Source organism: Sceloporus occidentalis, unplaced genomic scaffold (assembly GCF_023333645.1).
Source record: "Sceloporus occidentalis isolate IW3139 unplaced genomic scaffold, rSceOcc1.0.p SCAF_1, whole genome shotgun sequence".
NCBI lineage: Eukaryota > Metazoa > Chordata > Lepidosauria > Squamata > Phrynosomatidae > Sceloporus > Sceloporus occidentalis.
Window position 1 is genome coordinate 177,476,000 of NW_028316981.1, and position 20,559 is coordinate 177,496,558.

General features: G+C 41.8%; 1 protein-coding gene across 5 annotated transcripts in view; it reads right to left on the minus strand.

Annotated features, from left to right (window-relative positions):
• The window catches only part of CDK16 (cyclin dependent kinase 16), a 75,444-nt gene that overhangs the window by 38,930 nt on the left and 15,955 nt on the right, over window positions 1–20,559 (minus strand). For 2 of the 5 annotated variants that reach the window (XM_089483380.1, XM_089483388.1), the window contains exon 1: window positions 859–880. The exons of 2 other annotated variants lie outside the window; for them this stretch is intronic. In XM_089483380.1, the coding sequence (XP_089339506.1) occupies window positions 859–866 (8 nt within the window). In that variant the 5' untranslated portion in view covers window positions 867–880. Of the gene's footprint in view, window positions 1–858; window positions 881–5,005; window positions 5,088–20,559 lie in introns of those variants that run through there. One more of the 5 variants, XM_089483404.1, reaches the window with a different exon arrangement.

Consider the following 20,559-nt stretch of genomic DNA (forward strand, 5'->3'; position numbering starts at 1 on the left):
AACAACTCCATCAATGCCAAGCAGAAACCCTTCTTACTGTGAAAAGAAGGCATATTAGCCAGTTATTGCCAAAAGTAATCTCAACCAACACAACTGTAAAATGATTCATGATCTAGATGTGCACTTATTTATTAGCTATATGTTTCCAATAACTTCATGTTGGAGTAGATAGCTCACTTCCTCTCCATTTCATCCTTGCCTTAACAACCCTGCAAGGTAGATCAGATTGAGAAAGAGTGTGTTACTCATCAAAGACTACCCAGTGAGTTTCATGTCTATGTGAGAATTTAATCTGGGTCTCCCAAGTGTCTGTCCAATACCCTAACCAGTATATCATACTGACTCTCATTAAACAGCCTTTTTATTGAAATTAGAAGATGGCTTTCTACATGGAGACATGGAGGGTATCAAGTTGCCTGCCTTTGTTGTGGTATGTCTTCAAATCATTTCCAACTTATGCCACCTAAGGTGAATTCATCACAGGGTTTTCTTGGCAAAGATTTGTTCAGAGAGGGTTTGCCCTTGCCCTCTTCTGAGGCTGAGAATATGATTTGCTCAAGGGCAACCAGTGCATTTCAATGAATAAGCAAGGATTTGAACCCTGGTCTCCAGATTCATAAGCCAATGCTCCAACCCCTACACCATGCTGGCTCTCACAGAATACCCTTAACATAGCAGAAAGAATGTGACAGGTGAAGAGTGGATGTTGCATTTACAGACTAAGGTAATCAACCTGGTGAGACCAGATGCCCTCACTGCAAAGGAGGATGAGGCACTGCAAAACATAGGTCATTCAAAAAAAAATGTAGGACATTACAACACAAAAGCTAAAATACTAACAGAAATGTAAATTCATACTTCATCATGCTCAAAATGGAAAACTTTGTGGAATTTCTCCTGGACAGAAGGTTGAAATGTAGGATATGTCTGGGGAAAAGGAGGACGTCTGGTCACCCTTCGAGAAGAGTGCTGAAGTGCAAATGCACTTTGTGAAAGTTACCGTCATGTGGCAGCACAACCAACCATATCTACTCATGCAAACTCATCAGTTCTTTTTCTTAAGAGTGAAACCATGCACAAAAATTTGATCATGCCAGGTAAAAGGGCCTCCAGGCAAAGGTGGCTTGTGAGACTAATCAGTTGGCCATCCCTGGTGAGGTGAGAGGTATAAAAGTTCTCTGGGGAGCAGGCAGTAAGAGATGGGAGCAACTAGGAAGTATTTTGAGAAAGGGCAAGCCTGAGTAATAGGAAGACTGGGAATAAGTTTTAGGAAACAGATTCTAAAAGGAGGAAGCAGTCAATTAAGAGCTTACAGCATAGTTTCCAACTTCCAAGGTGGACTTTTTTTATTGTGTTTACTGTTAGTATGTTTATGGTGTGTATGTGTTGTTGTTGTTGTTGTTGTGTGCCTTCAAGTTGTTTCCAACTTATGGCGACCCTAAGGCGAAGCTATTGTGAGGTTTTATTGGCAAGGTTTGTTCAGAGTGGGTTTGCCATGGCCTTCACCCGAGACTAAGAGCGTGTGACTTGCCTAAGGACACCCAGTGAGTTTCATGGCTGAGCTGGGAAGTTAGTATGTGTGTAAGGTATAAGTAGTAATTGGATTCCCCCCCCCCCCATTTTTTTCTCAGATGGTGCGTATTTCTCTTTGGCTTTAAAATGTTTCATTAAAAAATATTTTTTTAAGCGAGCTTACAGCACGACAACCTTTTCCAACTTGGTACCTTCTGGATGTCTCAGGCTCCAATCCCCTTTGTATCTTTTCCTTCAGGCAACAAAAGGTATTAAACAAGCCCTGGATGGTGAGATCCAACAGGCTTGGTCAGCACAATAGCTTGCATAAACTAAGTGTACCATCTGAGCCTATGATATTCCCCAGAAGCATATGGGCTCTCTAGCAGAAGGATTTCTAAGCTGGTAAATTGAGGTGGAGAAGCTTCCCTGAAGAGAGAAAAAAAAGATAGAAATCCACCCCTCTGAGGCATCAGAGATTGCCAAGGCTGATGGGTTTGCTGCATGGTGCAGGGGGGCTGGTGGTGGAAAGGAATCAAGCCAAGTTTTTCTTTTGGAGAGAGACGGCTTTTATTTCGTGCTTATCTCCATATTTGGAGCTGGGAAGCAATTTTGCCCCAGGTCAATTTGGCTAGCAACAGAATTAGCATAATTCATTCCTAGCACATCATTTGGAGGGTGTGTGTCCGTCTGCACCATGCACAAAGCCCCACCCGCGGCTGATGATGAAAAGAAAGATGATTTCACCAGAGGTTTGAACCAGCCCAGTTTTGGTCAGAGGCTGTATTTTTGGGTAGTGCTTGCTTACAACTACCTCCTGAGCTTTCCTCTAATGAATCGTAAGGATTAAATTTAGTACAAAGAGCTGGAAAGTGGAAGGAAACCGCCCAGTCTGGGTATGTGGTTGACAGATGGGATCCAAAGGAAGCTTTAAAACATAGGTGAGGGAGGAAAAAGTGGGGCTTGCCTGAAGCCATGGCCTCCAAATGTAGCACAGGCAAGAAGTCTCAACCAATATTTGCAACCAGGACCGGTACCGTTGCTAACCCATGCTTGCAAATCTATGGTGGTCTCCAAACTATGGTGCAGAGTACTTTTTGCTTTGTTTAGGATGTACTTGGCATCTGCTATTTATTACACGGAAGCCAGCATGGCGTATTGGTTTGAGTGCTGGACCACAGCTCTGGAGACCAGGGTTCAATTCCCTGCTCGGCCATAAAAACCCACTAGGTGACCTTGGGCAAGTCACATGCTGTCAGCCTCAGGGGAAGGCAATGGCAAACCTCCTTGGAACTAATCTTGTCAAGAAAACCCTGTGATAGGTTCACCTTAGGGTCACCATAAGTCATAAACAACTTGAAAGCTGTACACAACAAGGCATTTATTACACATTCCAAGTGTAAATCATTAAACATTCCAAATACTGCCAATGTGAACAGAATAAAAGATTGTCAAACCCATCCCCTTTCATGCCTGTACTTGTTTTTAGGGGGGGATGCACGAGACTTGCACAACTGGGACCCTATTGAGAAAATGGCCAGTGATTAAGCTGGTTGGGGATCCTATGAGCTATAGTCGAAAACACTAACTTTGCCAAGCTTGGCACACAGTCTGACCTTCTGTGTACTGTGGCCTGTGAGATGATCAAGGCTGCCCAATTTTAGCAGCTGCAGACAGAAAGCAAAACAAAGAACTACCACAAATTTTATAGATAAACTCCACTCTGGCTCAGGTTGCCAACTAACTGTAAAAGACTGGTATCACCTGCTCTTGCAGATATAACAGAACCTGATGGGCAGAGGCCAACAGGTGAAGCTTTTTGCAGCCTGGTTTTAAAACAGTGATCTCCCACTTATTTAACCATTGTTAAAGCAGGTATGGGAAGTGTAGGGACTTCCTAACATTTGTTGTTGTTGTGTGCCTTCAAGTAGTTTCCAATTTATGACAATCCTAAGGCAAGCCTGTCACAGGGTTTTCTTGGTGAGATTTGTTCAAAGGGGTTTTTTTGCCAATGCGTCACTCCAAAACTAAGAACATGTGACTTACCCAGCATTATCCAGTGGGTTTCCAAGGTCAAATGGGGATTCGAATCCTGGTCCAACACTCAAACCACTAAACCGTGCCGACAGAACTGCAATTTCCAGCAGCCCTGGCCATCACAACCAATGGTGAGGAATGTTAGAAATTACAACTCAACATTTGGAAGGCCCCACAGTTCCCATGCAATGTTAAAGGCACTATCTCCAAGGGTTTAAAAAAGATGGCTAAAAAGATAGCCTTTGCAAAGAGCGTCCCTGTTTCTCACTGCAAGACTGAACTGAGAAGATTTGACTGGGGTCAGGTTTAGATAACTTCAAGGAAGAAACATTTAGGAAAAGGATAAACTCCCTATCCCAAGAGCTTAATTGATATTCTGAGGAAGGGCTTTTTTTGGAAGTCCCAGGCCCGGGAAGCTCTATGCAGTAAGTCTTCTCCCTGCATGTGGGTTTGCTGTAAAAGATTAGCATAGCTCACTTTCCTGGAAATTCATGGAGGAAAAAACAGCAGTGAGACATAACTAGGATTTAAATCTCAGCATATCAAGGTGATTGGAAAATGGGAGTAACAGCATCAGTACTGGCTTCATCATGGAAGCTGATGAAGAGCAGTTGGCATTATTTTGCATGTTCTGTGGACAGCAATGGAAGGGTGTGAGATGGGGATTGTCTTTCTCTTTCTGGGTTCAATGGCTACTTTGAAATTTTCTGCTCAGTTTGTTTGATTACTGCCTCATGTTTCTTTGATCAGATAATGGCCCCACTAAAAACGTTTCATTTTCAGTCCATCACCGCACACATCCCATCAACTGCCACTGATCTAAGTGCCTAAGCCAGTAAATTCCCTGAAGACACCAGATCCCATCTGATCCTGGAAGTTAAGCAGGGTCAGCCCTGCTTAGTACTTTGACAGGAGACTGCCAATGAATACCAGGTGATATAGGCTATATTCCAGAGGAAGGAACTGAGCATTCCTTGTCTTAAGAAAACCCTGTTTTGAAGGTCCTTGGTATCTGCTGGGGTTTGGTTCCAGGATACAATAATCTGTGGATGCTCATGTCTCATTAAATACAGTGGCATAGTAAAATGGTGTCCCTTATATAAAATGAAAATTCAAGATTTGCTCTTTGGAATTTCTATCTTTTAAAAATGTTTTCAGGCTGTGGGTGGTTGAATCCATGGATAAAGAATCTTTGGCTACAAAGGTCCAACTCTAAAATTCATGGGGTCACCATAAGTTGACATTCTCCACAGTGACTTGAAGGCACATACACACACCAAGCCAGCAGTTTTCCACCTCTAGCCCTCTAGATTCCTTTGGATTCTAACTTCCAGAAGCCTCAGCCTGATGGCCAATGGTCAAGAATTCTGGGTGCTGAAGTTCAGAATATCAGGAAGACCAAAGGCTGTGAACCACTGGTCTACACCTTGCCTTGCCACTCTCTTCCAGGACATACCTTCTCTAACCAAGCTCAGGGTGTCAAGGTTTGGTGGCCTCCACCAAAGCGTCCCTCCAGCTGTTTGGCTGCCCTCAGCTCCTTCTCTGCCAGGCTGAGCACTGTTGAGTCAGTGAGATATGACAAGCTGGGAGCCCTGGGCCATGAGGCAGGCAGGCAGCAAGCGGAGGATGCACACTGTGAGCGAAGATGACATTCCTCACCTCGGCCTGTCACTTTGCGTTAAGGAAGACTGGAATAGGATGAAGGAAGAGGGGGGAGAATTGGTTGCCTCTCTGCCAATCACTGGATGCACAGTTCTTACCACTCCCCACCCCATGTACAAAGCTACTTAAATGGAGACAAATGCATTGTTCTACCTAATTTGTTACAGCTGTTGTTGTGTGCCTTCAAGTCATTTCTGACTTATGGCGACCCTAAGGCGAATCTATCATGGCGTTTTCTTGGCAAGATTTGTTCAGAGAAGGTTTACCATTGCCTTACCCTGAGGCTAAGAGCATGTGACTTGCCCAAGGTCACCCAGTGGGTTTCAAGGCCGAGCCAGGAATTGAACCCTGGTCTCCAGAATTGTTGTCCAACACTCAAACTGCTACCTCCCACTGGGGTCCAAAACACAACTGCAGAAATAATCCAGTTTGAGGCCGCTTTAACTGCCCTGGCTCAGTGCTAAGACATCTGAGGAATTGTAGGTTATTGTGGCACCAGAGCTCTCTAACAGAGAAAGCTTAATGTCTCACAAAACAACAGTTCCCAGAATTCCCTACCATTAAACCAGGGCAGTTAAAGTGGTCTCAAACTGGATTACTGGTACAACAGGGGGTGAGAATCTCCAGTACAAACTCAGGTCACTGCTGTTTTCCTCAGAAGCATCCAGCTCTGGCCCAGTAAACTTCCTATTTATACTTAATCCTCTTTAAGCTGGACCTAGGAAATCAACAGCCTGCAGCTATCAACAAAGCCAAATATATCCTCACGGCTCACTTCCACACTGACTCCCATTAAATGAAAAGCACTAGGACAGCCTTCCACAACATGATGCCTCCCCCCCCCCCTCCACTGCCATAAAACTGGTCGCCAATAAGGAGAGATGGCTGGGGACCTGAAGTCTAGCGTGTCTGGAGGGTAACAGGTAAGCAACCATCTCCCAGACAAACTATGGAGTGAAGGGATCCAGATCAGATCAGCATTCCTTCTCTTATCAGAACAACATGTCTGGTCAGCCCAGTCTACTGATAAGCAGATCTAGCAAGCCTTGGCTTTTTTTCTTTTTTTTTTTTTCCTTTTTTTTTTTTTTGGAAAACTATGAACCAATCATTCCAACAGAGAAAAAGGAAAGAAAAGATGCAGCAAGGAAACCCTGGTTTCAAATCCGTCCGTTGGGAGGGCACAAGGTGAGGCAGAGGCTGCCTTTTCCTTGCCTTTCTCCCCCCTTTTGATCTAGGAGGAAGCCTTGAAATAAATTTCAGGTCATAGGGAAACTCTGCATTAAAACATTACATCTCCAGCTCAAAAACGTGTACTGTATATACTCATGTAGAAGCCGAGATATGTTAGTCAAAAAAATTGACCCAAAAAAACTGAGTTGACCTATCCACGGCTCAATGTAAGTGCTGTACTTTAACTCTTATTTAAAAAGGAACTGTCCCCTGGTTAAAGGCAAGAGCATAATCTGTGCTGGAAGCACTGACATCCCTCTACTCTCTCATTCGTCTTTTAGTGTGAGCACAAACAGTTTTGCCTGATGGAATTTTTAAAGTCCTTTGGCATTGTTTTTCTTTGCTTCATCCTTTACATCAGTGGTTCCCAAACTTTGGTCCTCCAGATGTTTTGGACTTTGGCTCCCAGAATTCCTGAATGTTGGTCAAAGTTGGCCCGGGATTCTACGAATTGAAGTCCAAAACACCTGGAAGAATAAAGTTTGGGAATCAGTTTTATAACCTTTGCTCTGTGTGTCTGCGTTCGCACGCACTTTCAATTAATTTCCAATTTATGTCGACCCTAAGGCAAAGTTATCATAGGGTTTTCTTGGCAAGATTTGTTCAGAAGTGGTTTGCCATTGCCTTCCCCTGAGGCTGAGAGCATGTGACTTGCCTAAGGTCACCCAGTGGGTTTCATGGCAAAGCAGGAATTAAACCCTGGTCTCCAGAGTCATAGTCCAACACTCAAACCACTAAACCATGCACATGCCCCTAAATTTTACCCATGACGTATCCTACCAAAATCCATAATTTTGGCCCCCAAACCTCCCCTTGATTTATATATGAGGTTGACGTATAGTCCAGCATATATGATCATTTTTTTCAATTATGATATCTCACAGAACTCCAGTGACCTCTTGTAGACCCATCTAGGGAACCCTAGTTGGGAAACCCTGGTTTTCTTTTTTTGAGGCTGTTTGTAAACTAACTTACATACAACCAAGGTAAAACCAACGAGCAGGAAATAAATTGTGGCAGATCCAGGAGTGGCATAAGCTCACTTTCCGCTGATCGATTCCATAAGACATTTGTGTTCAGAGAAGCTTTTAAAACAGAAAGACTTTAAAGGACTGGCTGGGGATTTTCTGTTTTAATTGTATTGTTTTTAAGCGCTTTTACCTTTTTAACTGCATTTTATTCGTTTTAATAGTAATGTGTTTTAATATTGTATCAATTTAATTATATTTTAATGTTCAACTTTTGTATGTTTTTAGTTGCATTTTTTTCATTGTAAGTCACTTTGAGTTCCAACTTTAGGGGGAACGTGATATAATGAAAAGGAGAAGGAGAAGGAGAGCATATGTGTATATGTGTCAATGCAAAGGAAAGGCCCTGAGTGCTGTAAATCCACAACTTCCCTCAGCCCACCATGACAAGTTTTCTATCTCAGCTCACCCCACAAACGCTTTCTTTTCACCTTCTCATCTCTGGAGTTCAGAGGACATAGAGAGAACTCCAATTTACCCTGTAGCTAATTCTTCCTATATGATCAATGTGCAAATGAGAGTAATTGTGACTGCATGCCCCTGTGTTTCCATCTTACACAATGGTTATGTTTCTTGTTTGGACAGGGATGCAGTATACAAAGGGTTAGGCCAGCTTCCATCAATGCAAATCCAAACCTCAGACATTCCCATTCCTCCCCAACAAAACAGAAAACAAAACCTCAAACTGGTCCAAAGGTACTCCCTTTATGTAAGAGGCACAAACATAAGAGCTGCTTGCTGACTCAAGGGTCCATCTGGCTCAATATCCTCACTCCAGCAGGGATCAGCTAAATGCCAGATAAGGTTTGGTAGCGATGGCCTCTTCCTCTTGTCTGTCTCAGTACCTGCTGCTCAGCAATATACGCTGTACAATCGAGATTCCATTTCACTAATGTGTCTGAGAGTCCTCTCTTCCATCGATACCTACGGATTTGTCTAATCTTTTTTAAAAGCCATTTATAGCATGAATTATATACACAACCACATTTGGCCAAATGAACTGTATCACTTTAGACCATAGGGGTCCATGAGAGATCGGTGTGGGTTCTGCAAGATTTTGTAATGGGGGGGGGGGGGGGACTCTTTCTTTTTTTAGCTATCAATATAGTATGTAACTTTTACGCAGGGGTGCCTGAGACATGAAAATTATTTCAAAGGTTACTTTAGGGCGAAAAGGTTAAGAAAGGCTGCTTTAACCCATCAGTCTTGACCAGATAGCAAATACTGGGAATTATGGTCCAATAATATTTGGATGTGGACATCATACACTTCAGACTGAGCAGAACTGCAAACCTATATCCAATTTCCGACTTCCTTCCAAAAAACATTGGAAACGGTGGTTCAGTAATGCTCCAAGTACCCTGTTTTGCAGTCCCATTAGCCACAGAACTATAATTCCCAAGATGAATTGTTGGACAGCGGAACACTGTCAGTGGTTAGAATATTCAACTAGGATTTAAGAGATCCAGGTTGAAGTTCAACTGGGATTTGGGAGATCCAGCCATGAAACCTCCTGGTTGACCTTGGGGCACACCTTCTCTCAGTCTCAGCATAACTTACCTCACAGGGTTGTTGTGAAAATACATGGGAAAAGAAGAGAACCACATATGCTGCACAGAATTCATCTAGGGCAAGCAGGCTATAAATGCAACAAACACATAAATGCCAGATGCTGCTTTAAAAACCACTGAGAAAGTCAGGTACAAAGGAGTGATGCAAGGAAACAGGGTGCTTCTAAGTACATGCTCAACCAAATTTTTTTTTTCCATACCAAAATCTGAATTTGGACCCCTCTCTTCCCCAAATCCATTCCTAGTTTTTCTCACCAAGTTTTCTTGCCTTCACTAGGGTTGGTATGTAAGGCTTTTTGTTGTTAATGTTAAATCACTGGGCATCATAAAGCAGTGCTAATCTATGGCAAATTGCTCAAGGACTTACCCCAAGAGTTCTTAGTTTATCTTCCACCAATCCCTGAGTGCCAAAACAACTGCAATCCTGCTCCAAGAAAAGCTGAGTTCTAAGAACAGAAGCAAGTGTGGGGTAGTGGTTTGAACACTGAACTATGACTCTGGAGACCAGTGTTCCAATCCCAGCTTGGACATGTAAACCCACTCTCATCCTCAGAGGATTGCAATGACAAACCCCCTCTGAAGAAACTTGCCAAGAAAACCCCCTGATAGGTTCCTATTAGGGTTGCCATAAGTCAGAAACAACAACAAACAACAACAGTCTACAGCCGGCCACAATATTGAACATGCTCTCCTAGCAGTAAGGCCCACTGACCAAACCAGAGTGTTTCCCTCTGGGCTACCTTCAGGATGACCAGATGTCCTTCTTTTCCTAGACCTTCTGTCCAGCAGGAATTCCAACATATCCTCCATTTGAGCAGGACTAAGAAGCATAAATTTACATTTGTTATGATCATATTTAGCTTTTATTTTGTAATGGCCCACATTTTTCTTGAATGTCCTACATTTTACGGTGCCTTGTCCTCCTTTGTGGTTATGACATCTGGTCACCCTGCTGTCTGCACACTTTGAAGCCATAACGGCTTGAAACTTGTTCTTTATCTGTTTTAATGAAAGCTACAATTCTCACAAAGCATAACTTTCATCTCCACTACTCATTTGTTTGTCTGTATGCATTTTCTTCTCTATGCATAGAACTTCTCTTGCGCTTTCTCTTTGCTTGATACAGCACCATTCACCAAGCATTTCTCAATCTCTTGCTAAAATAGCAGGTTCCAAATAAAGCATACAGAAGGAGGCTGAAGGAGGCAAAGATGGCTGCCTCAGATTTGATCCTCTTCATATTGATGCTGCCAAAGGTAAAAGCTAATATGGATGCCAACTGTTCCCTCAATCCTCCCCATAATATACTCCAAAACAATCTCCAGGTGGGATTTACATCTGCATTTTTTTCATTTTAAGTAATCTGTAACATTTGCCTCTTAGAGCCAAACGTGACAGAGTGGTTTGTGCATTGAACTATGACTCTGGAGACCAGGGTTCTTATCCTCGCTTGGTCATGTAAACCCACTGGGTGACCTTGGGCAAGTCACACTCTCTCAGCCTCAGAGGATGGCAATGGCAAACCCCCTCTGAAGAAACTGCCAAGAAAACTGTCTTAGGGCTGCCATAAGTCGGAGATGACTTGAAGGCAAACTACCAAACAAATATCTGGCTGACCTTCTCAAGAACACTATCTATACACTTCAAACTACTTAAGGTTCTGTCATTTATTCCCAGAGAAAATTTCCAGCTGACCTGTAAGTAGGCTTACTCACAGGTAGGCACTCCAGTTTACCTCTCAATGTACTTTCAGCCCTCCGTATTCATGGATTCTTTATCCATGGATTCAAGCATCCATAGCTTGAAAATATTTTTTAAAAATACAAATTCAAAAAAACAAACCTTGATTTTGGCATTTGATATATGGGTCGCCATCTTACTATCCATTGTATTTAGCGGATCTTGAACAACCACAGGTTTTGATATCCATGGCGGGTGCTGGAACCAAACCCCAACGGACACCAAGGCCCACTGGATCACATTTATTCCTTCTTGCTATGTCTTTTGTCTCTCCATATACACTGCATAATTAACAAAGAACCATGGCGAAACGGATAAGAAACAATGACCTATCTGCGTGGCCCATATTTTAGGAGTGTAGTATCTCTCTAACTTCTTGCCTCCTCCTGAGATTTGTGGTTTGGTGAGAAAATGCAATTCCTTGCCAGAGAGCTCTAACGGGGAGGGGTTCAGATTAATTTGACCTGGAGTTCTCTAAAGCAAAAAATTCTGAGAGATTTTCCCAAATTACATATGCCAGGATTCTGCAGTTAAAGCGGTATCAAACTGCTATAACTGTGCAGTGTGGATACACTCTAAATCTAAATACAGTGGGCCCTTAGTATCTGCACAGATTTGGTTCCAGGACCTCTTGTGGATACCCATGACCTCTGAGAAGGAAACTTCTTTAGTGGACCCTTGGTATCTTTTGGAGTTTGGTTCCAGGAACCCCCCCCCCCATGGATACCAAAATCCATGGCTGCTCACGTCCCATTAAATACAATGGCACAGTAAAATGGTGTCCCTTATATAAAATGGCAAAAATCAAGGTTTTCTTATTGGAGTGTACATATTTTCTGAATATGTTCAAGCCATGGATGATTGAATCTGTGGATTAAAAAAAAATGGATACCAAGAGCTGAGTGTATATGGCCTTCAATTGGATGCACTCTCTGGGAGCTTCTCAACAGAGACACCCTATCCTGAATAAGTTTGCAGAGTATAAATGGCTCTGGACATGGTCACAAATCCAGAGCACGCCAGCATGACAAGCCCTTCTGCATCTCCATCACATCTTAAATTCTATTTCAAATGTGACAAGGGAGAAGAACAGGCGATGTTACTTTCAGATTCATCCCAATCTGCATTATATGCAAATTTGTATTAAAGGAGAAAAGGTGAACTCCACTGCAGTCATAAATATGATGCTGCAGAACAAAAGACAAATATGAAACCAGGCTAAGGATAGCTTCATTTACAGTACTTGGGAAAACGTCATTGTTCTCCTCCTCAGCCTTAGAAAGGACTCAGCTGAGTGTCTGAATTAAAGAATACTGAAATGACAACTTGGAAAGGATTCAGAAAGCTCTAAAGGGGAGCATGAAAGACAAAAACTATGCCAGCCTTCCCAATCTGAGGCTTCCCAAATGTGTTGGTATTACAAGCCCCATCATTCCCAGTCATGCCAGTTGAGCACTGTCTCCAGGCTGTGAAAGGCCAACAGAAATGAGCATGTTAAGCTCAACACAACATTAACAGGGAAATATAATGGCATTTCTGTTGCCTAAATCAAGGGTGGAGAAGCTATCGTCCTCTAGGCAGTGTTGAACTGTGACTTCCATCATCCCTGAACATGCTGGCTAGAGCTGATGGGAGCTGGTGCTCAACAATGTCTAGAGGACCACAGCTTTCTCACCCATCAGTTAAAAAGCAGGAGTGGTGGTTGCCCTCTAGATAATGTTGAACTGCAACTCCCATAATCCTTCATCGTTGGCTAGGCTAGCTAGGGCTGATAGGAGTTACAGTCACATTTGGCAAACCACAGTTCCCCATGCTCCATTTACAATAAGGCACTATTTATACTTTTCTGAATGTGAAGGTTATGATTCAAAGACTCCTCCCTGGATCTATTCAAGATTAAACTGCTGACGAAAACAGTATATTTTAAGAGCCTAGTTTGGCATTATGTTTTTACACCTCTCAACAACTTCCAAATATTATCGAAACAGGTCAGTCAATGTCTTTTTTTTTTTAATGTATGACATCTGTGTCTTTGGCAGGCTCCCATAAGAAAATAAAAATTCAGTGTGTGTGTGTCTTTTAATTGTTTAGAACAATAAATGCTCAACATGTAGAGACAATGAGGTGGCCACAGATTCAAGAATGATCACATGCTATCTGAAATATAGGATAGAAGGGACTGCTCTTCTTTCTCTCTCTCTCTCTCTCTCTCTCTATCTCTCTCACACACACACACACACACACAGACACTCATGGCATTTCTGATGACAGAAAGGAGAGGAACAATTACTCATGCTCTCCACTGACAAAGCAAACTAAAACCGCAGTGGGTGCATCTACATCTGACAGATTAGATCTAAAGGTGCATCTGCACTGTAGAAATACAGTGCGCCCTCCACATTTGCACAGGATCCCCGTGAAAGTGGGGAAACTGCAAATAAATTACATAAACATTATACTTTCACTTGAGAGAACCTCTCTCTAGAAATCCTAGGTTCTCCAACACAACTCTGTGGTCAACATCTGCCAGAATCTCCCCATACAATCACACTGAAGGACCTACAAATGCCTAGGAAAGTGTTTTCTCTAGTACAGTGTGCCCGTGTTATATGCGGCATGCGTCCCATGCACCTATGCTGCAAGCATGAGCCCCATTCATTCGAATGGGGCTTGAGCATCCGCATTTTTTCTCAGAACCCCCGCGTAAGAGAAGGGCGGATTGTAATGTCAAAGTCCTGTAGCACAACTGTATGGTCAATTTCCAGCAGAGTTATGTTGGAGGATCTAGAGATTCCTAGAGAGAACATTAAATAAACTAATTAATCAAATTCATCACGTCTGCAAATAATCAAGTCTGTAAAAGTCAAAGCCGCAAATGTCGAGGGTTTGCCGTAATGCAATTTGACACCATGTTAAGTGCTGTAGCTCCATCCTATGGAATCCTGGGATTTGCAGTTTTACAAGGTCCTTAGCCTTCTCTGTCAAAGACTGCTGGTGCATTATAAAACTGTGAATCCCAGGATTATGTAAGATGGAGCCATGGCAGTCAAAGTAGTGTCAAACTGCATTATGTCTACAGTGTAAAAGACAAAGCAAGTCCCTTGAACTACAAGGCTGCTACCCTAACTACTGACTGAGAATTTTCCTCATTAATGGATACAGCTGCAAAGAGAGGTTTTAGTACAGATATGCCTCGCTTAACAAAGCATATGTGTTCCTATATATTACTTCTTTAACAGAAAATTTGGTACCAGAGACAGAAATAACATGAAAAAGATGCCTACACCAGAAAAAGAAGGAGGGCAGTTAAACATGTTTCAACAAAATTCTTTATTCAGAACTAACAGAACGTGAAATGTGCAATATGTGAAGTAAAACAACCAGGTTTTAGGTAAGCTTTGCTTAAGTGAACAAAAGCATTTTGAACCTTCTAGAGACTACCAGAAGGCTTCTTCCAAAATCATCCAGGGATAAGTTCTTTCTTTCATGAGCTTCCACATTTCTTATGATTTCCATTTTGGTGACCACAGATCTTTGCTTTTTAAAAATATTCTGGAGGAACTAATGAGGCTAGCTAATTTTCATTCCCCCTTTCTCTTTCTTTTTTCTTTTCATGCATACTCAGTAAGGGATACCAAAGGCAGCTGTTACTTACTTTGCCTTATGTAGGCAGGCACACACTGCCAGAGTAGGATCAGCAGGGAAAAAACTTCATTCTTTCTCAGCTCAAGTTTTATTGCACAGTCTGCTGCAGGCACACTACTATAACTGACACAGTTGTATCTGATTCCAAAATATTCCACAAATTAAAACTTTTTTCATAGCCAATATAGTGACATAGAATCATAGAGTTTGAAGAGACCGCAAGAGCCATCCAGTCCAACCCCTGCCATGCAGGAACTCACAATCATAACACCTCCAACAGGTGGCCATCCAGCCTCTGTTTAAAAACCTCTAAGGAAGGAGACTCCACTACACTCCGAGGAAGGAGTGTGTTCCACTGTCAAACAGCTCTTACCGTCAGGAAGTTCTTAATATTTAGGTGGAATCTCTTTTTCTGGAGCTTGCATCCATTGCTCCATGTCCTTTTCTCTGGAGCAGCACAAAACAAGCTTGCTCCATCCTCAGTATGACATCCCTTCAAATATTTAAACAAAGCTATCATATCACCTCTTAACCTTCTCTTCTCCAGGCTAAACAAACCCAGCTCCCTAAGTCTCTCCTCATATGGCATGGTTTTCAGACCCTTCACCATTTTGGTTGCCCTTCTCTGGACACGCTCCAGCTTCTCAACATCCTTTTTGAACTGTGGTGCCCAGAGCTGGACACAGTATTCCAGGTGAAGCCTGACCAAGGCAGAATAGAGTGCTTTCTGGTGGTTCAGTGTACACAAACTTGTTTCATGCACAAAGCTATTTAAAATGTTGCATAAAATTACCTTCAGGTTATGTGTATAAGGAACATAAGAACCATCAGTGGATCGTGTTTAGACCTAGGTCCGATTTCTAAGATGTCTCATTATGTATATGCAGCAAACAAAGAAAAGACAAGTTCCACGTGCCCTAGGATAGTCAACTGTTTATTCAGTGTTTAAAAAGCCCAATGTATTTCGTCCACAATGAGAAAGTCCTACATTTATATTAAAAAATGCTGCTATTTCTGTTCCCTTTAATCTCTATGGCCCTGTATTTTGGAGAGTGTTCACAACTTCACTGATATCTTTTGAAGGTTATGTATAATTTTGATAAGCACAATATGGGTATTTTTATGTTACCATTCATTGAGTGTTATCTTGTTTTTTTAATAATTATACTATATGTGTATTTATATTTGTTTTCAGCTCCTGAAGAAGACCTTTCTCACTGTGGCCAAAATGCACTGGGCTTTTTAAACACTTGTCTCCTCTTTGTTTGAGGCATTGCTTTTCAGTTCCCTTTCCACTATCATTATGTATATGCAAATATTTCAAAACATTTAAAAAAATCCAAAATTCAAGGCACTTCTGGTTCCAAACATTTAGGATAAGGGAGACACAGCTTGTAGTCAGTGTTTCTTCAGTACTCCTTTATCACATTCCAAATGCTGTTAAAAATTGTTAAGCAAGACTAAGGAGAAGGTGGAAAAGAGGAGGGAACAGGTAGGCAGAAAAAGACTTTGTAAAAAACAGCTTCTTTGTCAGAGGCTTTGTTAACTGAGGTATGCCTATACTGCCTTCCATTGGGATACCCAGGAGGAAGCTGAATAAGCATCTATCAAGGATGCGTTAGACAGAGGACAATCTGACAGAGAAAGAAGCTCGATTCTGAGTCCTTCCTGTTCTACAAATGTTTAATTTCCCTCTCGACTAGGAGCCTGAAACAAGGCCAAGCTGATTTTGAAGGCCATCTTCCGGCACCTGCTATCTTCGGAGGAAAATGCTTGTGCTTCATATTAACAGAGGTGACACTTTGGTCTATGCCACTGAAGTCCCTTTAATTTGCTATTTTGCAAATGAGTAGCAGGGAGCAGGGAAAGTGGAGACACAGAGGGTTACAACTGTGGATTTTGCAAATACTCCCCAAATTCTCTCATCAGAAAGAATACTGGACAGGGATACATTATATAGAATAGACATACTGGCATAACTGCTTTATTCAAACTGAATCTACTTAAGCTTTGACGTACAGTGGGACCTTGGTATCCACTGGGGTTTGGTTCCAGGATCCCCCACCCATGGATATCAAAATCCATAGATGCTCACACTTCATTAAATACAATGGCATAGCAAAATAGTGTCTCTTACATAAAATGGTAAAATTAAGCTTTGCTTTTTGGAATTTATCATTTTAGGAATGTTTTCAAGCCGTGGATGTTTGAATCCATGAATAAAGAATCTGTGGATATGGAGGGCTCACTGTAATGAATTTTCTAATGGATTAAAAAGCCAGAAGGGACAAAAAAGGAGAAGAGCTATACCAGAGTATGGAGGACTACACTGCAGGTTTCACTACACACTTCTGAAGTGCAGAGTAACTGCAAAAAAAAAAAAAAAATCCCCATCATCTACAGCAAACTTCCACACTTTGTCCCAGCACCAGGGGCATCACTAGTGGGGTGAGGACTGTATTAGGGGACACCTAAGAGGGGAGTGCCATCCAGTGCACTGATGGGAAAAGGCTGCCTTCCTCCCTTCGCTGCCCGGTCAGCAACTCCACCAGATCCAGGATGGCAGGAACAGCCCAGTCTCACCAATTGTTACTGGTAGGAAGAGGCTGCCTTCTGGGTCTGGCAACTCTTTTCGCCGGACGGTAAAGCGTCTCCTCCCTTTCTGCCTGGCCAGCAGCATTGCCAAACCCAGAAAAGGCTGCTGAGGAGAGGAAGGTGTTTTAAAAAAATCATCCACACCAAGTGTCAAATATACTAAGTAAACCACTGTCCAGCATCCTGCTGAATGATTCGATGATTCATACACAGCGAAAAATACCTCAAGTGACTTCACACTTTGGATGCAAAGGGATTATTAAATAAACAATGACTCCATTTAAGACAAAGCAAATTATATCAAGGATCTCTCTCTCTCTCTCTCTCTCTCTCTATATATATATATATATATATATATAATGAAATATCAGTTTTAATTAATTATAATTTTCATTTCATATGAACATGGCAAAGCACTTATTGCTGTGCATATCAATCAACATACTGCATATGGAAAGAAGCCATAGAGTAAAATACCTGACGCCTGAGGTTAAATACAGTATTGTAAAATGATAACAATCCGCAAATGTACATGCTTTAATCTAAGAGTGAGTGTTGGACAAGGACACTAGAAGACCAAGGTTCAAATCCTGATTCAGCCATGGAAACCTATGAGGACAAGTCACACAACCTCAGCTTCAGAGGATGACAATGACAAAGCCCCTCTGAAGAAACTTATATGATAGGGTCACCTTAGAGTCATCATAAATCGGAAATGATTTGAAGGCACACCACCACCACAACAACCACCCTGAATTCAATTAAGTTAACCTCTGAGTAAATCTATTACATATATTCATCACTACAGACATCCCATTAGACCCAGGAATTAGTGTATCATCATTAGTGGTTAGGATCTAGATAATGTTTTTGTTTAATTGTTTTTGTTTAATTTTTATATTTATATATTTTAATATTATTGTACTGTCTTTAAATTGTATTATTTTATACTTGTTGATCGCTGCCTTGAGTCCCTGTATTGGTAGAAAGGTGGGATATAACAAAATAAGAAGAAGACCCTATGTGTGTCATTAGGATCATCTGCAGAGCCCATATGAGTGATCTTGTGCTTTTATGATGTCAATATCTCATCTCTGCTGAATCTCACAGTACAGCCCTGTCTGCATATAATATTAAACCAGAGGCAGAAAACTGCATAGGCATGCAGAGGCTTTGTTGCTGTTGTGTGCCTTCAAGTCATTTCTGATTTATGGCAACCCCAAGACGCAAACCTATCATGGGGCTTTCTTGGCAAGATTTGTTCAGAGCGTGTTTGCCTTTGCCTTTCTAAGAGAGAGTGACTTACCCGAGATCACCTAGACGATTTCCATGGCCAAGTGGGGATTTGAACCTTGGTCTCCAGAGTCACAGTCCAGCATTCAAACCACTACACTATACTGCCCCTCATGCAGATACTGTTGGCCTGCAATTTCCCACAGCCCTAATCACTATGACCAATGATAAGGAATGATTGGGAATGCAGCCCAACAACATCTGGATGACCATACGACTTGCATGCTTCCCTACCCTCATCTTTGCTCTCTCAGGCAACTATGAAGAAGACTTAACCAAAATTCACTTTCAGTTTATATTATCCTTAGATGGTTGTAATAGACAAACCAAGAACTGTGCCTTAAAAAAAATTCTAGCTAACTGTTCGTGAGCCAGCAACCAAACCTGGCTTTGTTTAGAATTAGTTTTAAAACATGATTGGTGGCTTGTGTACAATAATAAGTTAGGAGTCATAAAAGTGCAAGCTAAATCTTGGCCAAGTCTTCCTCCTGGCCAGGTGGGAAACACAGAAGGGAGCATGCAAGCCCAAAGTTTTGCTCAATTTCATCAAAGCTCAATCATGAAGCACTAAATCCTGTCTTAATATGATATGTGAATTAGGCCTAAAAATATTTATGAGCCCACTTAACTGACACAGTTGCTTTCCATCTTGCTGAGAAAGCACAATGTTGTGCATTAACTACCATCCTTCCTTATGGAAAAAACATTTGGATACTTACAATCCAATCACATGAATGTCTATTCAAAAATAAACAAAATAAGAATCATCTTAAGTGGTTTTGCTAAGTATCCTTCCTTGCAAGGCCTATTTGTCTCTTAATAGATGCTAATTCTGTCTGGCCTGGTCTATATAACTTGATGATTTGCACTGTATTTTTATGCTTTATACAGGCTCCTTTTAACTGCTCAACAGTTAAAAGGATTATAGTAACCAGTTAGTGTGCATCCTTTACGAAAAGACATGTATGAATGGGAATCTTCTGGAGGAGTATCCATTTTATCCTGTTATTTGAAAATAAATTCTCTTATGGCATCTTAAAGCCTAATAATTTATTGCAAATGCTTTTATGAACTATACCAGAGGTTTTAAACCTTTGGCATTTAAGGATTCTGGCAAGTGAAATTAAAAAACACCTGGCAAGCCAAAATTGAGTCCTTCTAGAGTTCATTTCATCCACAGCCTCCAAAATTTCACAGATGAAAACTGGGACACATGTGGCCAAGGAACATCTGAGTGTGGACAAGATGATAAAAGTTTTTAATGAGAAAGAACACACAAGCTAGGAGGTGCTACAGCAATCTAGTTTTGCCTGAACCTACTGGGAAGGGCAAGACTCAGCCCCCTCCTCTTCTCTTCCCCCACCCCACCCCACCCCAAATTGAGAACAAACTGCTTCTGCATTCTGAACTCACATAAGTAAGCTGAGGGCAAGGGGGGAAAGTGGGTGAAGAAAGAAACTGGGACATCAGTATATTCATCTGTAGCATCAAAATGATGCTACAATATAAGCACATGTAAAATAGTCACTGTACACTGACATTTCACAAAGTATGGATGATAACACAAACTTCCTGGCATTGGCCAGTTAATTAACACATGTAATGGGCAACTTGGCGTAGTGGTTTGAGCGTTGGATTATGACTCTGGAGAACAGGGTTTTCGATTCTCAGCACAGCCATGAAACCTACTGCGTGACACTGGGCAAGCTACATAATCTCGGGCTTAGAGGATGGCAATGGCAAACCTCCTCTGAACAAATCTTGCCCAAAAAAACCCAAAATAAAAAACATGAAAGGTTTGCCTTAGGTTTGCCATAAGTCAGAAAGAACTTGACGGCACACAACAACAACAAAATAGGTGACTCAGTTTAAATCAGTCCATCCTGCATGCAAGGTCTGAATCTGCATAAAAAGATGAAGCAGCTTAAAGAAGGATAGAAACCAACTCTGCAAAGGTGCTCAGCATTGGAATATGCTCTGGGATTTCAGCAGTAGAGATGAAACAGGGACAGCTGATCAATCTGCCTGATGTGAAGTCATATCAACACCTGATTTTACCAAAGGTTCTTCCTCAGCAGCTCCAAAATACTGTAAATGGATGGTTTCCTAGTGCTGGACCCTCTTTGTTCAGAGGTTCAGTGCCAGTAAAGCTTACCAATTCAGTTCGAAGGAACTGCAGGAAGAAAAGCAGTAAAGTCAAGAGTGGATCTACCTCCTTACAAATGGTAGATTCACTGGCCACTCCT